The 18,269-nt window shown below is 39.2% G+C and overlaps 1 protein-coding gene across 2 annotated transcripts in view; it reads left to right on the top strand.

Annotated features, from left to right (window-relative positions):
* ARK2N (arkadia (RNF111) N-terminal like PKA signaling regulator 2N) overlaps positions 1-17,051 on the top strand; it is a 75,470-nt gene extending 58,419 nt beyond the window's left edge. Inside the window, exon 5 of one of the 2 annotated variants that reach the window (XM_060028989.1) lies at positions 8,854-17,051. In XM_060028989.1, coding sequence (XP_059884972.1) covers positions 8,854-9,043 — 190 coding nt within the window. In that variant the 3' untranslated portion in view covers positions 9,044-17,051. The remainder of the gene's footprint in view (positions 1-8,853) is intronic. The other variant, XM_060028991.1, reaches the window with a different exon arrangement.
* Positions 17,052-18,269: the final 1,218 nt, after the last annotated feature.

Genomic DNA, 18,269 nt, shown 5'->3' on the forward strand with positions numbered 1-18,269 from the left:
GTCTCTTATTTTTAACAAATGTCTAGGTGGCTTGACTGAGTTTTCTGGTATGGCATAAGTATCACCGTACTCCCCCCCACCCCCAATCCATATGTTCTTGCCTTTCACTTTATCTTGAAATATTTTGGAAGCAAATAATTGAGAAATCTGCATTTGACATCATACCTCTTCCTAGAGCACCTCTTTTTTTTTTTTTAACATCTTTATTGGAGTATAATTGCTTTACGTTATTGTGTTAGTTTCTGCTGTATAACAAAGTGAATCAGCTATATGTATACATATATCCCCATATCCCCTCCCTCTTGCGTCTCCCTCCCACCCTCCCTATCCCACCCATCTAGGTGGTCACAAAGCACGAGCTGATCTCCCTGTGCTATGCGGCTGCTTCCCACTAGCTATCTATTTTACATTTGGTAGTGTATATATGTCCATGACACTCTCACTTCTTCCCAGCTTACCTTTCCCCCTCCCTGTGTCCTCAGGTCCATTCTCTACGTCTGCGTCTTTATTCCTGTTCTGCCCCTAGGTTCTACAGAACTATTTTGTTTTAGATTCCATATATATGTGTTAGCATACGGTATTTGTTTTTCTCTTTCTGACTTACTTCACTCTGTGTGACAGACTCTGGGTCCATCCACCTCACTACAAATAACTCAATTTCGTTTCTTTTTATGGCTGAGTAATATTCCATTGTATATATGTGTCACATCCTCTTTATCCATTCATCTGTCGATGGACACTTAGGTTGCTTCCATGTCCTGGTAGAGCACCTCTCCTTATCTTTCATGAAAGGTTGCAAGTTACTTTGGTCAGTTCCTGATAGTGTATTTCTAGTGATGTTTGTGTGATTTAGGGAATCTTGTTTCTTAGGAATTAAAAAAAAAAAGCCACAAGACATCAAATTAGTGTACAGTATTATGGAAATAATTTTATAAGGTTTGTCATTCTTTAAGGTAGTGGTGAGCAGATTACAGCCCATGGGCCAGATCTGGCCTGCTGCCTGTTTTTATATGGACCTCAAGCTAAGAATGGTTTTTACATTTTTAAATGGTTGGGGGAAAAAAAATCGAAAGAAGACATCTTTTGTGACATGAAAATAGTATGAAATTCAAATAGAATTTATTTATCCATAAATAAAGTTTTGTTGGAATAGAGCCACGTTTGTTCACTTACATATTGTCTATGGCTGTTTTGCACTCCAGTGGCAGAATTGAGACGTTTCATCAGACACTCTAGGGCCTGCCGAGCCAAAGATATTTACTGTCTAGCTCTTTGCAGAAAAACTTTACTGACTCTTGCTTTAAGATACAGTCCTAAGAATTAGTTGCAGCCCTCTCAGAGGTATACCTGAGGAACATTTAACACACACACATATATACACAACAAAATCTAGTGTTTGGAAAAATCTGTATTCTATGTAGAATTTTTCTCCTATGCCACAAGAGTTAAGTTGTGATTTCCTCAGGTAGGTATATAACATAGTATCTTACCTTATTTTTAGATCTGATTTTAATCTTTGGTTAGGAAGGTAATAAAACATTCACCAGCATTCTTCTGTTACTTATTTAAAAGGTGAATTTAGGAGTGGAGAGTGGGGGCAAAATAGACATGCACATAAATTGAGGATCCTTCTTCTAATGAGAACTGATTATACTTTCTGAAAGCATTTTTTAGTTAAACAATTGGAACTTTAAGTATGTAGATTTAAGTCATAATTTAACATGCCATCTCCCCAGAAGTGGCTAATTCTCTGTCAGAACTAGTATTGTCCCAGCACTTCATCCTCTATCCTATATTTATGCTGTAAGTATGCCTGTATAGCTGCTTCCTTTTTTCTTTCTAAATGGTTATTTCCCCTATTCTGGTGGGAAAGAATTTTCATTCTTTAATCTTTCCTTTACCTCATTCTTTTTTCTCCTTTTTTCTGCCTTAGTCAAAAACTTTTTCCTATGAAGTTCTCTTTCATTTCCCCATCTATTTCCTTCAAGCTGACTTATCCATGAGATGAAGAAGATAGAACTCTTGTTTTCTTCCTTTACTTCATTATATGTTTGTCATTATTTTATTTCAGCATTATATAAGTATAGAAGACATTATTATATTTTTAAGCCCCATGCCAAGATCTTTGTAGAATATTACAGTATTTTTCATTTCAGACTGTGTACTATAAAACTTATTCTGCATATCGACTGATAGATTGATGTAGGTAAATTATCGTCAGTTGTGCCAGGAGCACATTATCCAGTTACCAACTTCCTCTTGACTTACTTTTCAAATTTTAACTCAGTGTTACTCATGTGTTCCTATTCAAGTAGGAAAGAATAGGTTATAACCTGTGCTGTCTTGTCTAATCTCTTACTCTGTTCTGAGACATATCAGTGATATGGTCCAGTTCTCTATTAACTCCTACCGACTCTCCCTTCTTTATTGTCTCCTTGTGCCTAGAAATGTTACAGAGTGAGCTACCCTTCTTTTCAGATTCTTTGTTAAACTTTCCTTCCATAATGATATCTTGAGCTTCTTTTTCTACAAATATTTTTGTTATCTGGAGTTGAAATTACTATATTTCTATTAAAACTTGGAAATTTAAATTCCAAGTTTCTCTCACCTCCAGCACACACACATGCACACCGATTATCTCTAGTACACCTTCTCTGAACTTGTTAAAGTCTTTTATCCAGATTGTCATTTTACCCTATAAACATCTTTGTTTCACTCTTAACTAAGTCAAGTGACTTTGGGTACATTTTAAATAACATGCTATAACATTACTTTCAAGGACTTTTTCATACAGGTTCTGAAGCATAAAGATGTGTTTTTTTGGTTTTTTAAATTCTGATCCTTTAATTTGAATCCTGGAGAAATCATATCTTGGAGGTGACAGATCTATCTTGAAATCTCAGTGGTGGTTAATAACTGTCCATAAAATGGAATGTAGAGTTGACAAATTCTGTTGGAGTACTTTGAATGGACTCTTGTATCATTTTGAGGGGATCTTTTATTTTGGCCCTTGGGTCTAGGACTGAGCAGGATCTCACTGACTCTGCTGTGTCTTTCTGAAAAATTTTTCAGCAGTTTCTTTAGAAGAAGCATGATAATCTTTCAAACATTGAGATTAAAAAGCTGAGAAGTGGGACTTCCCTGGTGGCGCAGTGGTTGGGAATCCGCCTGCCAATGCAGGGGACACGGGTTCGAGCCCTGGTCTGGGAAGATCCCGCGTGCTGCGGAGCAACTAAGCCCGTGTGCCACAACTACTGAGCCTGTGTGCCACAGCTACTGAGGCCTGCATGCCTAGAGCCCGTGCTCCACAACAAGAGAGGCCACTGCAATGAGAAGTGCACCGCAACAAAGAGTAGCCCCTGCTCACTGCAGCTAGAGGGCCCGCGCGCAGCAACAAAGACCCAAAGAATAAATAAATTAAAAAAAAAAAAATTAAAAATAAGCTGAGAAGCAGGTGGGGGGAGAGCCTTTCTTGTTGGTTGCTTCAGAATTGCCCCTTTAGCTGCCTGTATCTCATCTGGAATTTATTTCTTTTACAGGTCTAGGGTTGCAGTTATGAAGTATTGATGGGCTTCTGGCAGGGTTATCGCTTGGAAGAAGGTTTTAGGTTTTGATCCACATCTTTTTGTTCTAATTCGATTTGCATGCATAGATGTTTTGTTTGGATTTAGTTGTCCTGTTCTTATTTTTCCTTTTGGTATTCTACCTTGTGGGCTTTCTGAGAGCTTTAAAAAACTCAGACTTGGTTCTTGAGTTGTTCTCTTTGGGACTGTGGTTGCTCTGACTTGGGTTTGGGTGCCATTTTTCCATATTGGAAGCATTCCGGTTTGTTGACCTTTATATCAGTAATTCTAGTTGTGATGTGCCTCTTTTTTCTTTTTCTTTTTTTGTTAAACAGTTGTTTTTCTTTTCTTGCATGCTAACATCTTCCCCTGCTCTTTTCTTTTAGATTTTGGTATGTTCACTTAGCTTCTGTGTTTCTTCTAGTCATAGACTAGAAGGGCATGCCTGCCTAACTAATGGTTGAATGCATCTTTTATGGCTGCCTTGGATTGCTGTGATGAACTCCTGTCATTACCTAGATGTCATTTCTAGGTGTTAATTTTTGGACAGTCCAGTTTCACAAGATGCTCTTTGCCAGTGAGGTGGAGACTTTTCCATCATCTCTAGTTCTTCTGTGCCCGCTTAATTTTGCCATAAGTTTTAACTTATGACCCTGTTGCTAATATTTTTCTTTATCCTTGTTCCATTTTCCTTCTTTTCTTCTGCAAGCTTCATTGGTAATTGCCCTAGGAAGATGAATGCATGTATCTTTATGTCATGGAACTGTGCTGAAACAGTTCTTTCAGTACCTGTTCTCTGAAGCTTTTATGAATAATCAGACCCTTACCTCCTTTCACATGGTCCTATGGTCCATTGGTTAATGTTGGTTCACCCTTCTTCAGAAGAATTGCTGTGGGGAGTCTTTAGCATTTAAGACTGATTGCTGCTTAGAACCAATTGCTAACATTAACCCTAAAAAAAGCAAGGGAGGCAGATTAGCATTTCCCTGAAGCTACAAGAATTCACTCTACCTTCAGTTAGGAAAAATAAGTAGGAATGTTATCTAAGAGGTCACCTTCAGAATCTGTAAATGAGAGCAAAAATGATTAATTTTTAATGTTGTTTTCTTAGAATAGTAGGTTAACTGTATCAACAGCTGATCATCAGAGCCTGCCCTCTTTTTGTGTTTTTCTTCCTTTCTACTCTGAAGTCTCCTTTTTTTGGTTTTAATATATGAAGAGCAGGAAATTATTCTATCAAAACTTACTGTTTATAAATAGTGGATGGGGGGGGCGGTCTATGGAAGTGAGGCCTAAGCAGTTTTTCTTGGTTATAATACTCAAAATGTGACTCTAGTTGTGCAAACCTATTGCCAGTCATATGCAGATTAAATGCTTTGTGAGAAAAAAGCTGGTGTCTGCACTAGAATCTGATTGGACCAATTATAAAACAGCTGAGTATGTTCCCACCCCATATCTTTCATAATAGAAAAAGGATATGTGATAGTACATGAAACTGTGCTTTGTTAGTTGCCTTAACAAAATTTTGAGCCTCTCACATCCTTCTTTAGAGGGCATCTCTGTAGGGCTTATAACAATTGTTGTAGTCGCATTTCCTCCTGAAATTTTTTCCCCCTCTGCATCTGGTATAAGTTATTCTGTAATGTACCATCTTATAAAATAGGGCTCAACCTTTTTTCCCCTGTACTTAAAAAAAAATGTGTTGAAAGTCTTGTTCTGTCCTCATCCATCTCCTAGCTACCATTTTATTCAAGGTGGCTGAAGTCATTAAATCATAAAAAAAAATTTGAATGTTTTATTGGCTTATAACACACACAGAAAAGTAATAAGTGTACGCTTTAGCTTTTGTACCCATACCCAAGTAACCAGCTCTCAGATTAAGAAACAGAAGTCCCTCTTGGCTCCACCTTGCCCTCTGTAACCACTATCCTGACTTCTAACAGGATAGCTTTGCCTGTATTCAGAATCTTACTAACATTCCTGACAGATGCCCCAGCAACTGCTTGAATGTTTAAAAGGCAGATTTTCTATTTTGTAGTGGCTGTAATTGTTGTGTAGTAATGATCATCCAAAAGTTGCCTTCTAGAAACTGATTCATGGTTGTTATTCTGCTCTCAAGATCTCTGTACTGGTGAAGGAGCTGCCTTCCATGATGATTCTCACTTCTCTGGCAATTGCCCTTCCAGTTGCAGTTAATAGGAGACAGGAAAGCTTTTGACCAAAGATAGGATCATCACATTCTCCAGAGAATCTAAAATTTTGAAGAGAAACAGACTAAGGATTGGGCTTGAGTCAAATGAGTGAGGCCAAGTTGTTCCAGCATCATTAGGTTCTTTGAGGTACTCAAGTAAAGGTGCTTTTCCAGTAAATTCTCTTTTTTGCTTAAAGTAGCCCAATTTGGTTTCCAGTAACTGGAACTATTTATAACCTCTTTCAACCATTCCTCATTAGTAAATACCATCTCTAAACCTCTTACTCTCCTACTCTGGACACTTTCTAGAATCTGCTTTGCTCTTTATTGTATTACCCGCAGGGGCTAGGCACTTCCCCTTACAGTCAAACATAGTGTATAGTAAGTACTTCGGGAGCAGTCTGAGAAAGACATAGTTGGAAATAAACTCCCCAGTGGAGACCTGATTTTGTTCTGGTTCCATGTTTTACTTCCTTAAGACCCTGGGCAGTTGTCTTTTGGTTTTGGTTTTCTCTTCTGTAAAATGGGAAGATTGGATTAGATCCCTTTTAAAGCTACTACCTGATGTCCTGATGTTACATTGTATGATTACTTAAGGAGCAGTGCAGAGTAACAGTTGGGACTAAATACTGCTTTTATTTCAGAGTTATTTCTACGAATTCTGTCAATGATTACATTGACTTTTTTTGGTAGTCATTCATTCCCTGATTTTTCTAAGTTTCTAACCAACTTTACTTCAATTACTACTTGACAGATGAGCTTTTGAACAGCTTTATATTTTTAAATTGGTGGTCTGGGCCTGTCTTTGCACTCTGCTGACTCTTGCCGTGTTTTGCCTTACTGAATTTAATACACACATTTGTAAAGCAACAACATGATGTGGAAAGCATTGGACCAGAAATCAGACTTGGCCTGAAGTTCCTTTGCCTCTACTTTCAAACAGTATGACCCTGGGCAAGTCATGTAACCTCTTTAACCCTCAGTTTCCCTGTCAGAGTATGGATAAGAACTTCCACATCTACCTCATAGGTCTGTCGGGCATGTCAGATGAGGAGAAACTGCTTAATAATCTTAGTATTCTGTTGTCATCAGTCATCAAAACCATTCCTTTAAAATGTTGGATGGGGCTTCCCTGGTGACGCAGTGGTTGAGAGTCCGCCTGCCGATGCAGGGGACACGGGTTCGTGCCCCGGTCTGGGAAGATCCCACTTGCCGCAGAGCGGCTGGGCCCGTGAGCCATGGCCGCTGAGCCTGCGCGTCCAGAGCCTGTGCTCCGCAACGGGAGAGGCCACAACAGTGAGAGGCCCGCGTACCACAAAAAAAATAAAATGTTGGATGGACTCCTTTGGCTGACGTTTTTCCGTGACTACTCGGTCATTTAATCTGAGTGTATTTAAGGGGTGGACAGATTTGGATTAGACTTTGGACTTGTTTTTCTTTTTTTTTTTAAAGGTTTAATTTTATGTATTTTTGGCTGCGTTGGGTCTTCGTTGCTGCGCTCGGGCTTTCTCTAGTTGAGGCGAGCGGGGGCTACTCTTTGTTGTGGTGCACAGGCTTCTCATTGCAGTGGCTTTTCTTGTTGCGGAGCACGGGCTCTAGGCGCATGGGCTTCAGTAGTTGCAGCACACGGGCTCAGTAATCGTGGCACACAGGCTCTAGAGTGCAGGCTTAGTAGTTGTGGCGCACTGGCTTAGTTGCTCCGTGGCATGTGGGATCTTCCTGGACCAGGGATCGAACCTGTGTCCCTTGCATTGGCAGGCGGATTCTTATCCACTGCACCACCAGGGAAGTCCCTGTGTGTCTTATTTTAATGCTTTTTACTAGCTAATCTTTGAAAATATGGTCGCCTCTGGGTTAGTAGCTACTCTTAGCCCATTTCTGAAAAGATGATGGCTCTCTGGTACTGTAACAAATCTGCAGTCTACCCCTACTCTGGCCTCAAGGGATCTGTTTTTCGGCACCTCTCTTGGTAAGGGAGTCATTTTCAGGCTAGCCTTTGTAGGAGCAGGGCCTCTTTCCATAAGCCTGAGGGTCCTTAAGGGCAGTTCTGCAGCTAAACCTTGTCTGTTGTTACTCTAATGTTTTCTTTTGAACCTATAGGTTCAGGTAGCCTGGGGTCGAAGCTGGAGTTCTTAAGTGATTCAGCATCACTCATCGTATACATGTTGTCAGAACAGCTGCTCACGATCCATTGTAGTAGTTTGTGTGATTAGAATCATGCCACTTGTCACTTCACACATATGCTGCAGGGAGACAGGTCTATAATTTACATGTGTGGACCTCAGGAGCAGTGATAACTTGAGCTGCCTGCCTTCCTTTCATATGAATCCAAACTTACTCAGTGGTTCATCCTGGAGGTTCACAGTTCTATCATTTGACTGCAATGTGGAATTCAATATGTAGGTATTTCTGAAACAGTTCTCTCCCGATCAGTGAACTCATGAGATTTGTCAGCAAGGCAGTTCTGTCCCTCTTATAGGATACTTTTAGAGAATCTAAACTGAGTACTTCAGCCTTGTTATTTTCACTGAAGCATAAGTGGTTGTGATGAACTAGCCAGGTGTTTCTCTTGTCACCTTCAGGTTGAGGGAAATTGATCTTTAACTCATGACCTAGTACTTAAAGATGTTTAGACATCTAATCTGTAAAAGGGGTATTACTACTTCTGTTTTTGTAAGTACTATTAACAAATATGGCACAGAACTTATTTTAAGAACAAGTTTCACTTGTATTTCTTACTGTTTCATTAGCTCAGACTAAGATTGTCTGGGCATCTTAATTTTGCTCAGGATTTATATGCTGCCCTATCCTGAAGACCCCAGGGGCTTAAATGAATTCAGAGAAGCATCATCTTATCCATTTTCAGTACAGATCTAGACGTAACTCAGGACTTTGTGGCTGAGACAAAAATCTTGGCATTTTTAAGGCTAAACTGAGAGAGGTGGGGAGACAGACCAGACATGGAGGGAAGGAGGAAGAGGGGGAGGGATATTGGTTATGGGTTTGATGAACTTGCATAGTAGGTTTATCTCAGTACAACTGAAGCCATTTTGCCTTCTGTAGGATTAACCATGCTTTTGCTCTTCATTTCAATTTCAGGTGTGTTCATCCTCGAGGAGGTGTGATTCAGAGTGTTTCTTCATGGAAGCACGGCTCTGGCACGCAGTATGTTAGCACCCGGCAAACACAGTCATGGACTGCTGTGACTCCCCAGCAGACTTGGGCGTCACCTGCAGAAGTTGTTGACCTTACATTGGATGAGGATAGCAGACGTAAATACCTACTGTAATGCAATGTCACTGTGTTTCCTCTGCACTGTTCCCTTCCACTTACTCCTCCTCCTCTTTGTGACATGGAAGTTCATTGTCATAGCTTCAGCTTCAGAAGCTGTTTGTGGCATTTGTATAATTGAAACTCATGGAAAATTGCCCCCTTCCCTTTTTTTTTTTTAAATTAAAAGAAGTCACTTAGGAAAGTAACTTATCACAGAGAAAAGAATTTCTTCTTTCCCTCAGTAGGAATCTGAGAATGATGAATTTTATTAGACAACTTCATTTTACTTGGTGACTTTCAATCTTAGGAAACTGCCTTCCTTTTAGAATGATATTTTAATTACCAGGTGAAATGGATTTCAGTTTTTGAATCTTGTATTTATTTTTCTGTGTAATAAAATTAATATGTAGACTTGACCACTGTCAGCCCACCCATTGGCACTCCTACCTTAGGGCATTTGCACACATATTAGTCAGTTCCTTTTTGGCACCTAGTAGGGCATGTGCATTGAAAACCTGTCCTTAAAAATAGAAGACAGAAGTGTTACTTCTCTTTTAGCTTAAGTCTTCTGCCTTTTTTCCTGACTTTGCTCCTGGCTGAATTCCCACAACACAAATAATTGACATGACCCTTTGTGTTTATAAATACTGCTAAGGTGACTTAGTTGATCTCCTTGTTGCAATAATTCATAACTCTGGAAAATACCTCCTTGTGAGGTAGAGGCATTTCAGATAGATACCCCACCATGAGGTTTGGGCATCTGAGGAGAGTATTGAGAGATCCCTTTTCTCCCCCTGGTTTGTTCAAATAATGGGAGAAACATAGAACCTGTTACTTAGGTAGAATATGAAAAGTTGTGTGGCTTCTAAGGCTTTGGGCACTTGAAAAATCTGAGAGGGCAGTGCCTTCTTCTGTAGCTGGTCTCTCTGTAAAGGATGTAATGACAACTGTTTGATACTTGAGCTGAAGTTGACCTGTTGCTATATTTGGGTATTTTTCTCCTCTACCTTCTAAAAGTGGAAAATTCAAAATACATCATAAGAAACCAGATGCAAAACACATTAATGGCCCTGTAGGTTTTATAGTATCTAACAGGAATAACAAAGGGTAGTAGGAGCATCAGGGAATTCAGGAAATGCCGGTGTTGGAGTTTTGTGGCATTAGTTACTACCTTTTTTACTATAACATTGTAGTTACTAGTGAATTATTTTACAAGCAATACCTAGAATTAGAACACTATGTACTGTGCACAGGGAGGAGTGAAGTAATGCTGGCTTAGAAGACCTCACTTTTTGTTTTTCCACAGTTTTTGTCTGCTTTTTTGTTTGCTTTTGTTTCCATTTTTACCATATAATGGGGCTCTAGCCCTTTGCCTCCCTTCCCAAATGCCTTGGCGGCTCTTCCTTATCATACGAGCATGAGAACGACCATTTTCAGTTTCCACTCAGCGGACACACATTTATACCAAGTGCCTGTTCTGCCTAAGGCGCTGTGGTGGTGCTGTGGGGCTGCTGCGGAGAACAGGACACCCACCGCATGTGCGTGCGTCCGGCTGCCTGGCTCCAGCTGCCTGGCCTTGTCTCCTGTGTGTGTAAAGACTCGCTTATTTCTTTACCCTTCCTGCTGCTTTAGTTCGTCCATACACCTCTCCATGGGAATGTATTTAAGCATGTGTTCTTTCACCTTCTCTGATAACATCGCACTTGATCTGGCCTCTGTTCTTCATCAACTTTTTATTTTCCTATCATTCTACTTTTAATAGATCAGGCTTTTAAAGAGATCTTGAATCTCCAGTTTTAGCACCTCATGTCTCAAGTCTCTCACGTGGCCACAATTCTAGACAAAAACCAAAGACCCAGAGGCCAGAGCGAAATAGGACCTTCTGCACATTCACTACTGGTGTATCCTTGGACCTTCACATTTTACTTTAGGATTAATTTATTGAATTTTACTGTTACACGTTGTTTTTGACTTGAATTAAAATGCTAGACAGAGCAGAAATGTACAATTTCTGGTCTATATTTTCCAGGAAAATCATTGGGGAAAGAATAGAGTGGATTCTATGACTTGAAGTTTTTGCAGTTTATTTTCCCCCCACTATCAGGGCAGAGCCCCATTTTAAAGAACATTTTTGCATTACCTGTTCTTACGTTAGCAGTATGTTTGGTCCAATTCCGTATAGCAGGGGATTTCCCAGGGCATATTTTCTTTAGTCCCTAACAGTCATCCTCTAACGAGAATTCTTTGGGTGTGCTGTGTGCACTGTGGGTTGGGAGTGGAGAGCGGAGTTGTAACCAAGCTCTTTTCTGGCCTTTTGCTTTTATATTGGGTTACACTTTGCCCTCACCTGTCCCTTTTCCAGCACCCTATCTGGCTTGATGCACCAGAACAAAAATTAATATGCAAAAAGCGGGGAGGGGAAGGGATGGTAGAGATAGCTTTTCTCCCTACTAGGTTGGGACTTTTCCACCTACTAACTAACTATAGAGAGACTATGTTTCAACTCTTCTTTCATTGCCAGATCCAGGAGAGTAGGGATGTGGTTTCTGGCAAGGTATTAATGATAAAATTCTGTGGTAACAGTGAGAGGCCCACGTACCACAAAAAAAAAAAAAAGAAAAAAAAAATTCTGTGGTAAATTTAAAATTCTGACATTTAAAATTTCTTTTAAGGGGGTCTTTTTTAACCAAAGTTTTGCATTTGGTAGCATAGACACTTTATGCTTCACCGTCTCTTCAAAGTAATATCTCCACTAAAATGGTACACTTGGGTCGCAGATTGGTTTTTGGCACTAACTTGGTTAAGTGTCCCCCTTCCCCCAATTGGAAACCACAGAGCGGTAACTTAGCTATTGCATCAGTACAGCAATATTGATACGTAGCTATTGCTCGCCAGTAGTTGTCTCTTCATTTTGATGGAAGGGGCCGGACTGAATGGACTCCATTATTCGTAACAATTGAGCATCCCATAAATTCTGCTTTTATTATTATCAATTGTGAATATGAACCATCTGATTTGCTAATTTAGTCAATTGTTCATTGTTACTTTTAGCAGATTAGCACCATAGGCAATTTAAAAATGAATTTGTTGCCTGCTTTTTATACTGTGTCACAAGGTTTTTGAAAAAGCTGGGGACACAGTATTGTCTTTCAGTTTAAAGGTTTTTTTTTTAAAGGCAAAGAGCTCCCCTCCATCCCTGTTTTTCAGTATGTGTATGATGCGACTTCCATGTATATATAAAAATGATTGCGCCCTAACCAAACTTCCTCAGATTGTGCACTGTTTGTTTAAAATAATCACGTATTTTAGTCCAATGCTGTTGTATTTTTTCATTTTATTTAAAACACTACGTACTTCTTATTCTTTTAACAAGTTTTAAAGGGTAGTGATCTTAAAAAAAAATCACTGGATAACTAGGAAATATTTTTGTTGTTTAAAGAGTACAAAGGTCATTGAAGCCTTTTGCTCCTCTTACCGTGAAAATGAAATGTTAGCCATTGTATGGCTAGGAACCAATGCACTTGGTGGTTAACAGATCTGCTGTTGCTGGAGTGTGAGCGTGGACTTGATGCAGTGACGACAAATCATTGCTTAGAATTAATGTTTTAAAATGTGTGACTCTAGTTTTTAAAACAAAATTTGGTTCTTCTTTTCATTATTTAGTTTTTGTTTCCATTTAGTATTTAATGGTCTTTGGAGAAAAAAAAATAATAAAACAGAGTGTTATATATATATTTTTTGGTGCAAGATAAGATTTTCTGTTTTTTGAAATAAGTCTGTAGCATAAAGGTTAAACTATTTTAAGACAAAATAAAATAGAGTGTATTTAAACAAAGATAATTTCTGAGGATTTTTTTTTTCCATCTGCTTCAGTTAATTAGATGGTGCCTGGAGCAGCTCCCAAGTTAGCTTTTGGATGTGAAAGTGAATTATATTTTGTTATCAGATCTTATTGTTAAAGTTCCCTGATTTTTTCCAAGCAACAGCTGTATCCTACTCCTAGAATGTTTTGCAGGTGGCCTTTGGTGTGTTAGATTTAGATAAAAATAGTTTTGCATTAGCTTTCCTGTAGCCCCCACTTCCCTTTCCAGTTAGAACCAGTGAGATTTCAAAGCTGGCGAAAGGCTCCCTAGTGCTAGGCCCCTTTGCTCCTGGGAACAAAACTCAGCTGATAGTTACTTCCCAGAGACCAACGTGCCAGGGTAAGATGCTGTGACTGTGTGCACTTTGCTCGTGGTTGAAGCAAATACAGGGTGTTTCAAAAATAGCCCAAAGAACTTTCCTCCTAATTTGGTTCTATTTTCAGGGTTTTTATTTGGTTATCAAAATGACAGGAACTACTTACTGCGTTAACATCTCATGACTTTTGTAACTTACTTCATGTAAAGGAGAATGAGGAACCAGACAGAGTAAAGCCTGTGTTTATTAAAATATTCACTCCTGGATCTCTTTATGTTCATCAAATTTTTAGTCCTACCTGCACTGGAAAGAGATCTGTTAACAATTAGGAAGTACACTGTTAACAGTTAGGAAGTGTTTTTAGTTTTGGGAAATGGTTCTTTTATACTACTTTGTATCTGAGACCTAGACATGTTAGTGCCTATGAGAAACTTCTTTTCTTGGGCTCTAGAAGAAAATTTTTTGCTTAGGGTCTTGTTTTTGAACGCTTTTGCCCTTGGACGCTGCTTTTGAAGAATAGACAAAGCATGAGTAAGTAAAATAATCTGTGGCTAGTACTTAATCTCATTCTGGCTTCCTCTTTCTATTCTTTGCTGGCTTTTGGCCTTGCCTTCCCTTGTTTGTATGTTTTTCACAGTAGATGACAGCTATTTATAACTTTAGTCCAAACGGAAAAATTACATAAATCTTTACAAAATACATAAACATCTCTTCAGCTCCAATTTTGCAATTGAAGTAAGGTGAATTTCTTCTAGGTTTAGGTTTTGTTTTAACCATTTTGCTGATCTATGGAGTGATCCTGCTAGGTCACTGGTAGGTATGATTTTCTTTACTTTCTTGACTCCGTGTTTGAGAGCAGTGATTTACAGAATTAGAGAAGTTCCTGGGCTATACAGTGGAGCTTTGGCTGGGAGAATATGCCTGGAGCAAAAGAAGGCAGTGTCAAATATTGGAAGGAGCAATGCGCTCAGAAAAAGGTGCAGGTGATGGTCATGAACATGATAGTGATGTGGAAAGAGCATCCATTAGCCCAACAGAGGTTGTAACACTGCTGGCTCAATTCAACTGCCATTGCGCTACTTTGCGGGTAGCATGCCTTCTAGATGGAGATGGCTTTAGGCAAGGATCCCTTTGTGTGATGAGGATTCACCATTTCTTTCTTTCCTTTCTGCCAAGCCTTGAGATCCCATTTGGTAGGTGGATGTTAGTAAAAGATGAGAGCGAGTGCTGGCAGTGAAGTCAACCCTCAGAAAGAAGGTGGTGACAGCAGCTTGTGTGATCTGCTCGTAGATCCTGGCCTTCAGGGTGGGAACACCTCTTGGTTGTAAATTCTGTTGATCTAACTTCTTATTCTTTGGTAAAGGAAACTATCTGGTACCAGTTTTTTCCTTTGTGCTTTGATAATCGACAACTCGAAGGAGTCATTTCTGTTTCCTTCCCGTGGCTGCTCTGTCCTAAGAGTGGGAGGGTGAAGTGTTGTGCACCATTGAGCCCTCACTCTTGTGCTTGAGTCTAAAGCAAGCAAGTGTGACTTTAGGATGGATTTTGGCACCTGCAACAGGAGGGAAATCGGACCAGAGGGTAGAGGGACTGATGTTTAAAAAGCCTGAACCAGAGAGCAGGAGACTGCAGAGAAAGACTGTCTGACCGCTAAGGGATTTGATTTCTACGCCTTAAAATGGAGAATTTCTAAGATTTATTTTCTGAGACTGAAAGACAGGACTGTGTTATTTTAGGGAATAATTCATTGTTCTGCAGAGCCGTCGCTTTTCAGGCAGGAATTGAGGAGAGTGGCTTACTCCAGAAAGCTGTTTAAAGGACTACAGTTCTATCATCTCACTTAAGTTTTGGAAGGCGTTGGATGACTAACGCCCACAAAACCTTGAATTTCTACAAATTCTTTATTTTCAAAGTTTTAAAAGAATATGTATTTCAAAATTTTCACATGGGGGTAAGAAGTGGTACAGATTGTTATCCTGATTTTGCAGATTGGAAGACTGAGAACAGAAGAATAACATATCCAGATTTACATAGCTCGACTTAGCAAGAGTAGATTTTTTTCTGTGGTCCAAATTAGGACTTTTTAGCTTTAAGAAAAACAAAGCCTCTTTTTTCCACCTGGTTTTTCCTTCATTGTTATTGCTGCTGATTCTACTTTGTTCTGGCCTGAGAAGAATTGGAAGAAGTCTTCCTGAGAAGGTAATGTTTGATTGGTTCCCTTTTTTCTTGGGCAAGTGGTCACAGATTTAAACATCAGAACCGCACACCTGCATATGCCTCTCAACTCAAGCTCAGGAATGGCCTTGGAAACTTTTCCCGTAGATAGATTCCCTGTCTCATACGTTATGGAACAGGAAAATGTGGATGGTCAGTAAACATAAAAAAGATGCTCAGGCTCACTACTAATTATGGAAATACAAACTTACAGGACACCATTTCACATAGGCAGAATCAGATAAGAATACATTTAAATCCAGTAAGGAGGCAGGACATTGGCAATTCACTTGTCTTCTTGTATGAGCATAATTTGCTACAATTATTTTGGAAAACAGTGGAATTGTCTAGTAAAAAGCTGAATATGTGCATATCTCAAGCTATGGACTGAAGGTTTGGGTTTCCCCTCCCTCCCATTCATATGTTGAAACTCTACTGCCCAGTGTGATGTTATTTGGAGGTAAGGCCCTTGGGAGGTAATTAAGTTTATATGAGATCCTAAGGGCAGAGCCCCCATGATGGGATTAGCACTCTTATTAGAAGAAGAGGAGACATGTAAGACACAGTAAGAAGGCAGCTGTCTGCTAGCCAGAAAGAGGGCTCTCATCCAAATCAGACCATGCTGGCGCCCTGATCTTGGACTTGCAGCCTCCAGAACTGTGAGAGAAAAAAAAAAAAAAAAAAAAGCTTGTTGTTTAAGCCACCTACTCTGTAGTATTTTGTTGTGGCAGCCGGAGCTGACTAAGAGACCCATGACCCAGTAGTTACACTATCTGGGATGATACCCGTGAGCAACTTTTAAACTGTTGTGGTAGCCTAGGTAGGGAAGTCATGAAATCAGTTCAGTGTCTGTAAACCATCTTTTGTTTATGTAAGGAAATATTAACAACATAGAAATAACAGGAGACAATATTGTTACATGATACTTTTGTTATATACTGATAAACATCTACACACAAACATGTATGTGTACGTAGGGTCAAGATATAAAATGTATTTTATTTATTTTTACTGTGGGTTGCAGTAAAAAGATATGGAAAGCCCTGGTTCTAGAGAAACTGGTTTACATGCTCAGAAATGTTTAGTGTCATTTTTCCCCAGTCTTTGGCTATTTCAACATGGATGTTCATCTATAGGATGGATAAACATTGTGTTTATAGAAGGTGTAGCCACTGTGAAAATTAATGAACTAGAGCAATATTTATACACGTATATTAGTTATATCAACATGGATAAAACTCAACACTGGAGTGGAAAAAAAGCAAGTTGCAGAACCTTACTACATGATGCCATTTACATGAAGTTCAAAAAGACAAAACAATACTACATATTGGTAAAAAATTGATACACACATAATAAGAGTATAAAGAAATGCATGAGAACAATAAACACCAAATTCAGACTAATGGTTGCCTCTGGAGAGGGAGGTAAGGAGGGGTCACAGGGACTTCAACTTCACTGGCAAAATTTCTTAAGCTGGGTAGTGGGGACACAGATGTATGTTATTATTTGTACCTTTATGTATATCTTAAATATTTCATAATAAAAATTGTTCTCTGTCTCAAGCAGAAGGAATAAAAGCTCTTTATGACGTTCCAGATGATATTAGTGGAAATGAGTAAGATCTGAAGCTGATTCCTTTTAGATGCCCTCAGTACTTTTTGGATATGTCACCATAAGCAACAACAAAAAATAAATTTGATAAATTGGGCTTTAACAAAATTAATTTTGTGCTTCAAAGGATACCATCAAGAAAGTAAAATGACAGCCTGTGGAATTGGGACAAAATATTTGTAAATCCTATATCTGATAAGAGACTTGCATCTAGAATATATAAAAGCTCTTTCAATTCAATAATAAAAGACAAAAAGCCCAATTAAAAAAATCTGAATAGACATGTCTCCAAGGAAGATATACAGCTGGTCAGTAACACATGAGAAGATGCTCAACATCATTAGTCATCAGGGAAATGCAAATCCAAACCACAATGAGATATCACTTCACACCTACCGGGATAACTAGAATCAAAAAGTCAAATAACAGCAACTGTTGGTAAGGAAGTAGAGAAATCAGAAGCTTCATACATTGCTGATGGGAATGGTCCAGCCGCTTCAGAAAACAATTTGTTTCTCAAATGGTTAAACGTAGAGTTTCCATGTGACTCAGCCATTCTATCCCTAGGTATACACCCAAAAGAAATGAAAACATATGTCCACACAAAAACTTGTACACAAATGTTTATAGCAGCAGCATTCATAATACCAAAAGGAGGCAACAGCCCAGATGTCTATCAGCTGATGATGCTTTATGCTACAGCGTGGATGAACCTTGAAAACATATGAAAAAAGCCAGTTACAAAAGACCCCACCACATATTCTTTCGTTTATAGAAAATGTCCAGAATAAACAAATCTATAGGAACAAAGAATAATGATTGCCAGGGGCTGGGGGGAGATGAAAGGAGGGAGTGATTGCTAATGGGTGAGAGGTTTCTTCTTGGGGGGTGAAGAAAATATTCTGAAATTCCATAGTGGTGATGGCGCAGCACTCTGAATTACACGGTTTAAAAGGGTGAATTTTATGGTATGTGAATTACATCTAACTAAAGCTGTTACTAAAAAAAATTCCCAATTACCTGAGGGTACCATGCTTTAAGCTGCTAAGACCTTGGCATGAATGGGTGCAGGCACACTGCAGAAAATGGATTTAGATAGTTGGGGCATAACGAAGTTTCAACCCAGCTTTGAAAAGGGACTCAGGAGACCAACATGACAGTAATTGAAGCCAGGCATTACCAACTTTCTCACTGGGTGTGGCCTGCCCTGACCCTGAGATGCAATTTTAGGAGGG

This window comes from Delphinus delphis, chromosome 13, assembly GCF_949987515.2.
Source record: "Delphinus delphis chromosome 13, mDelDel1.2, whole genome shotgun sequence".
Taxonomy (NCBI): Eukaryota; Metazoa; Chordata; class Mammalia; order Artiodactyla; family Delphinidae; genus Delphinus; species Delphinus delphis.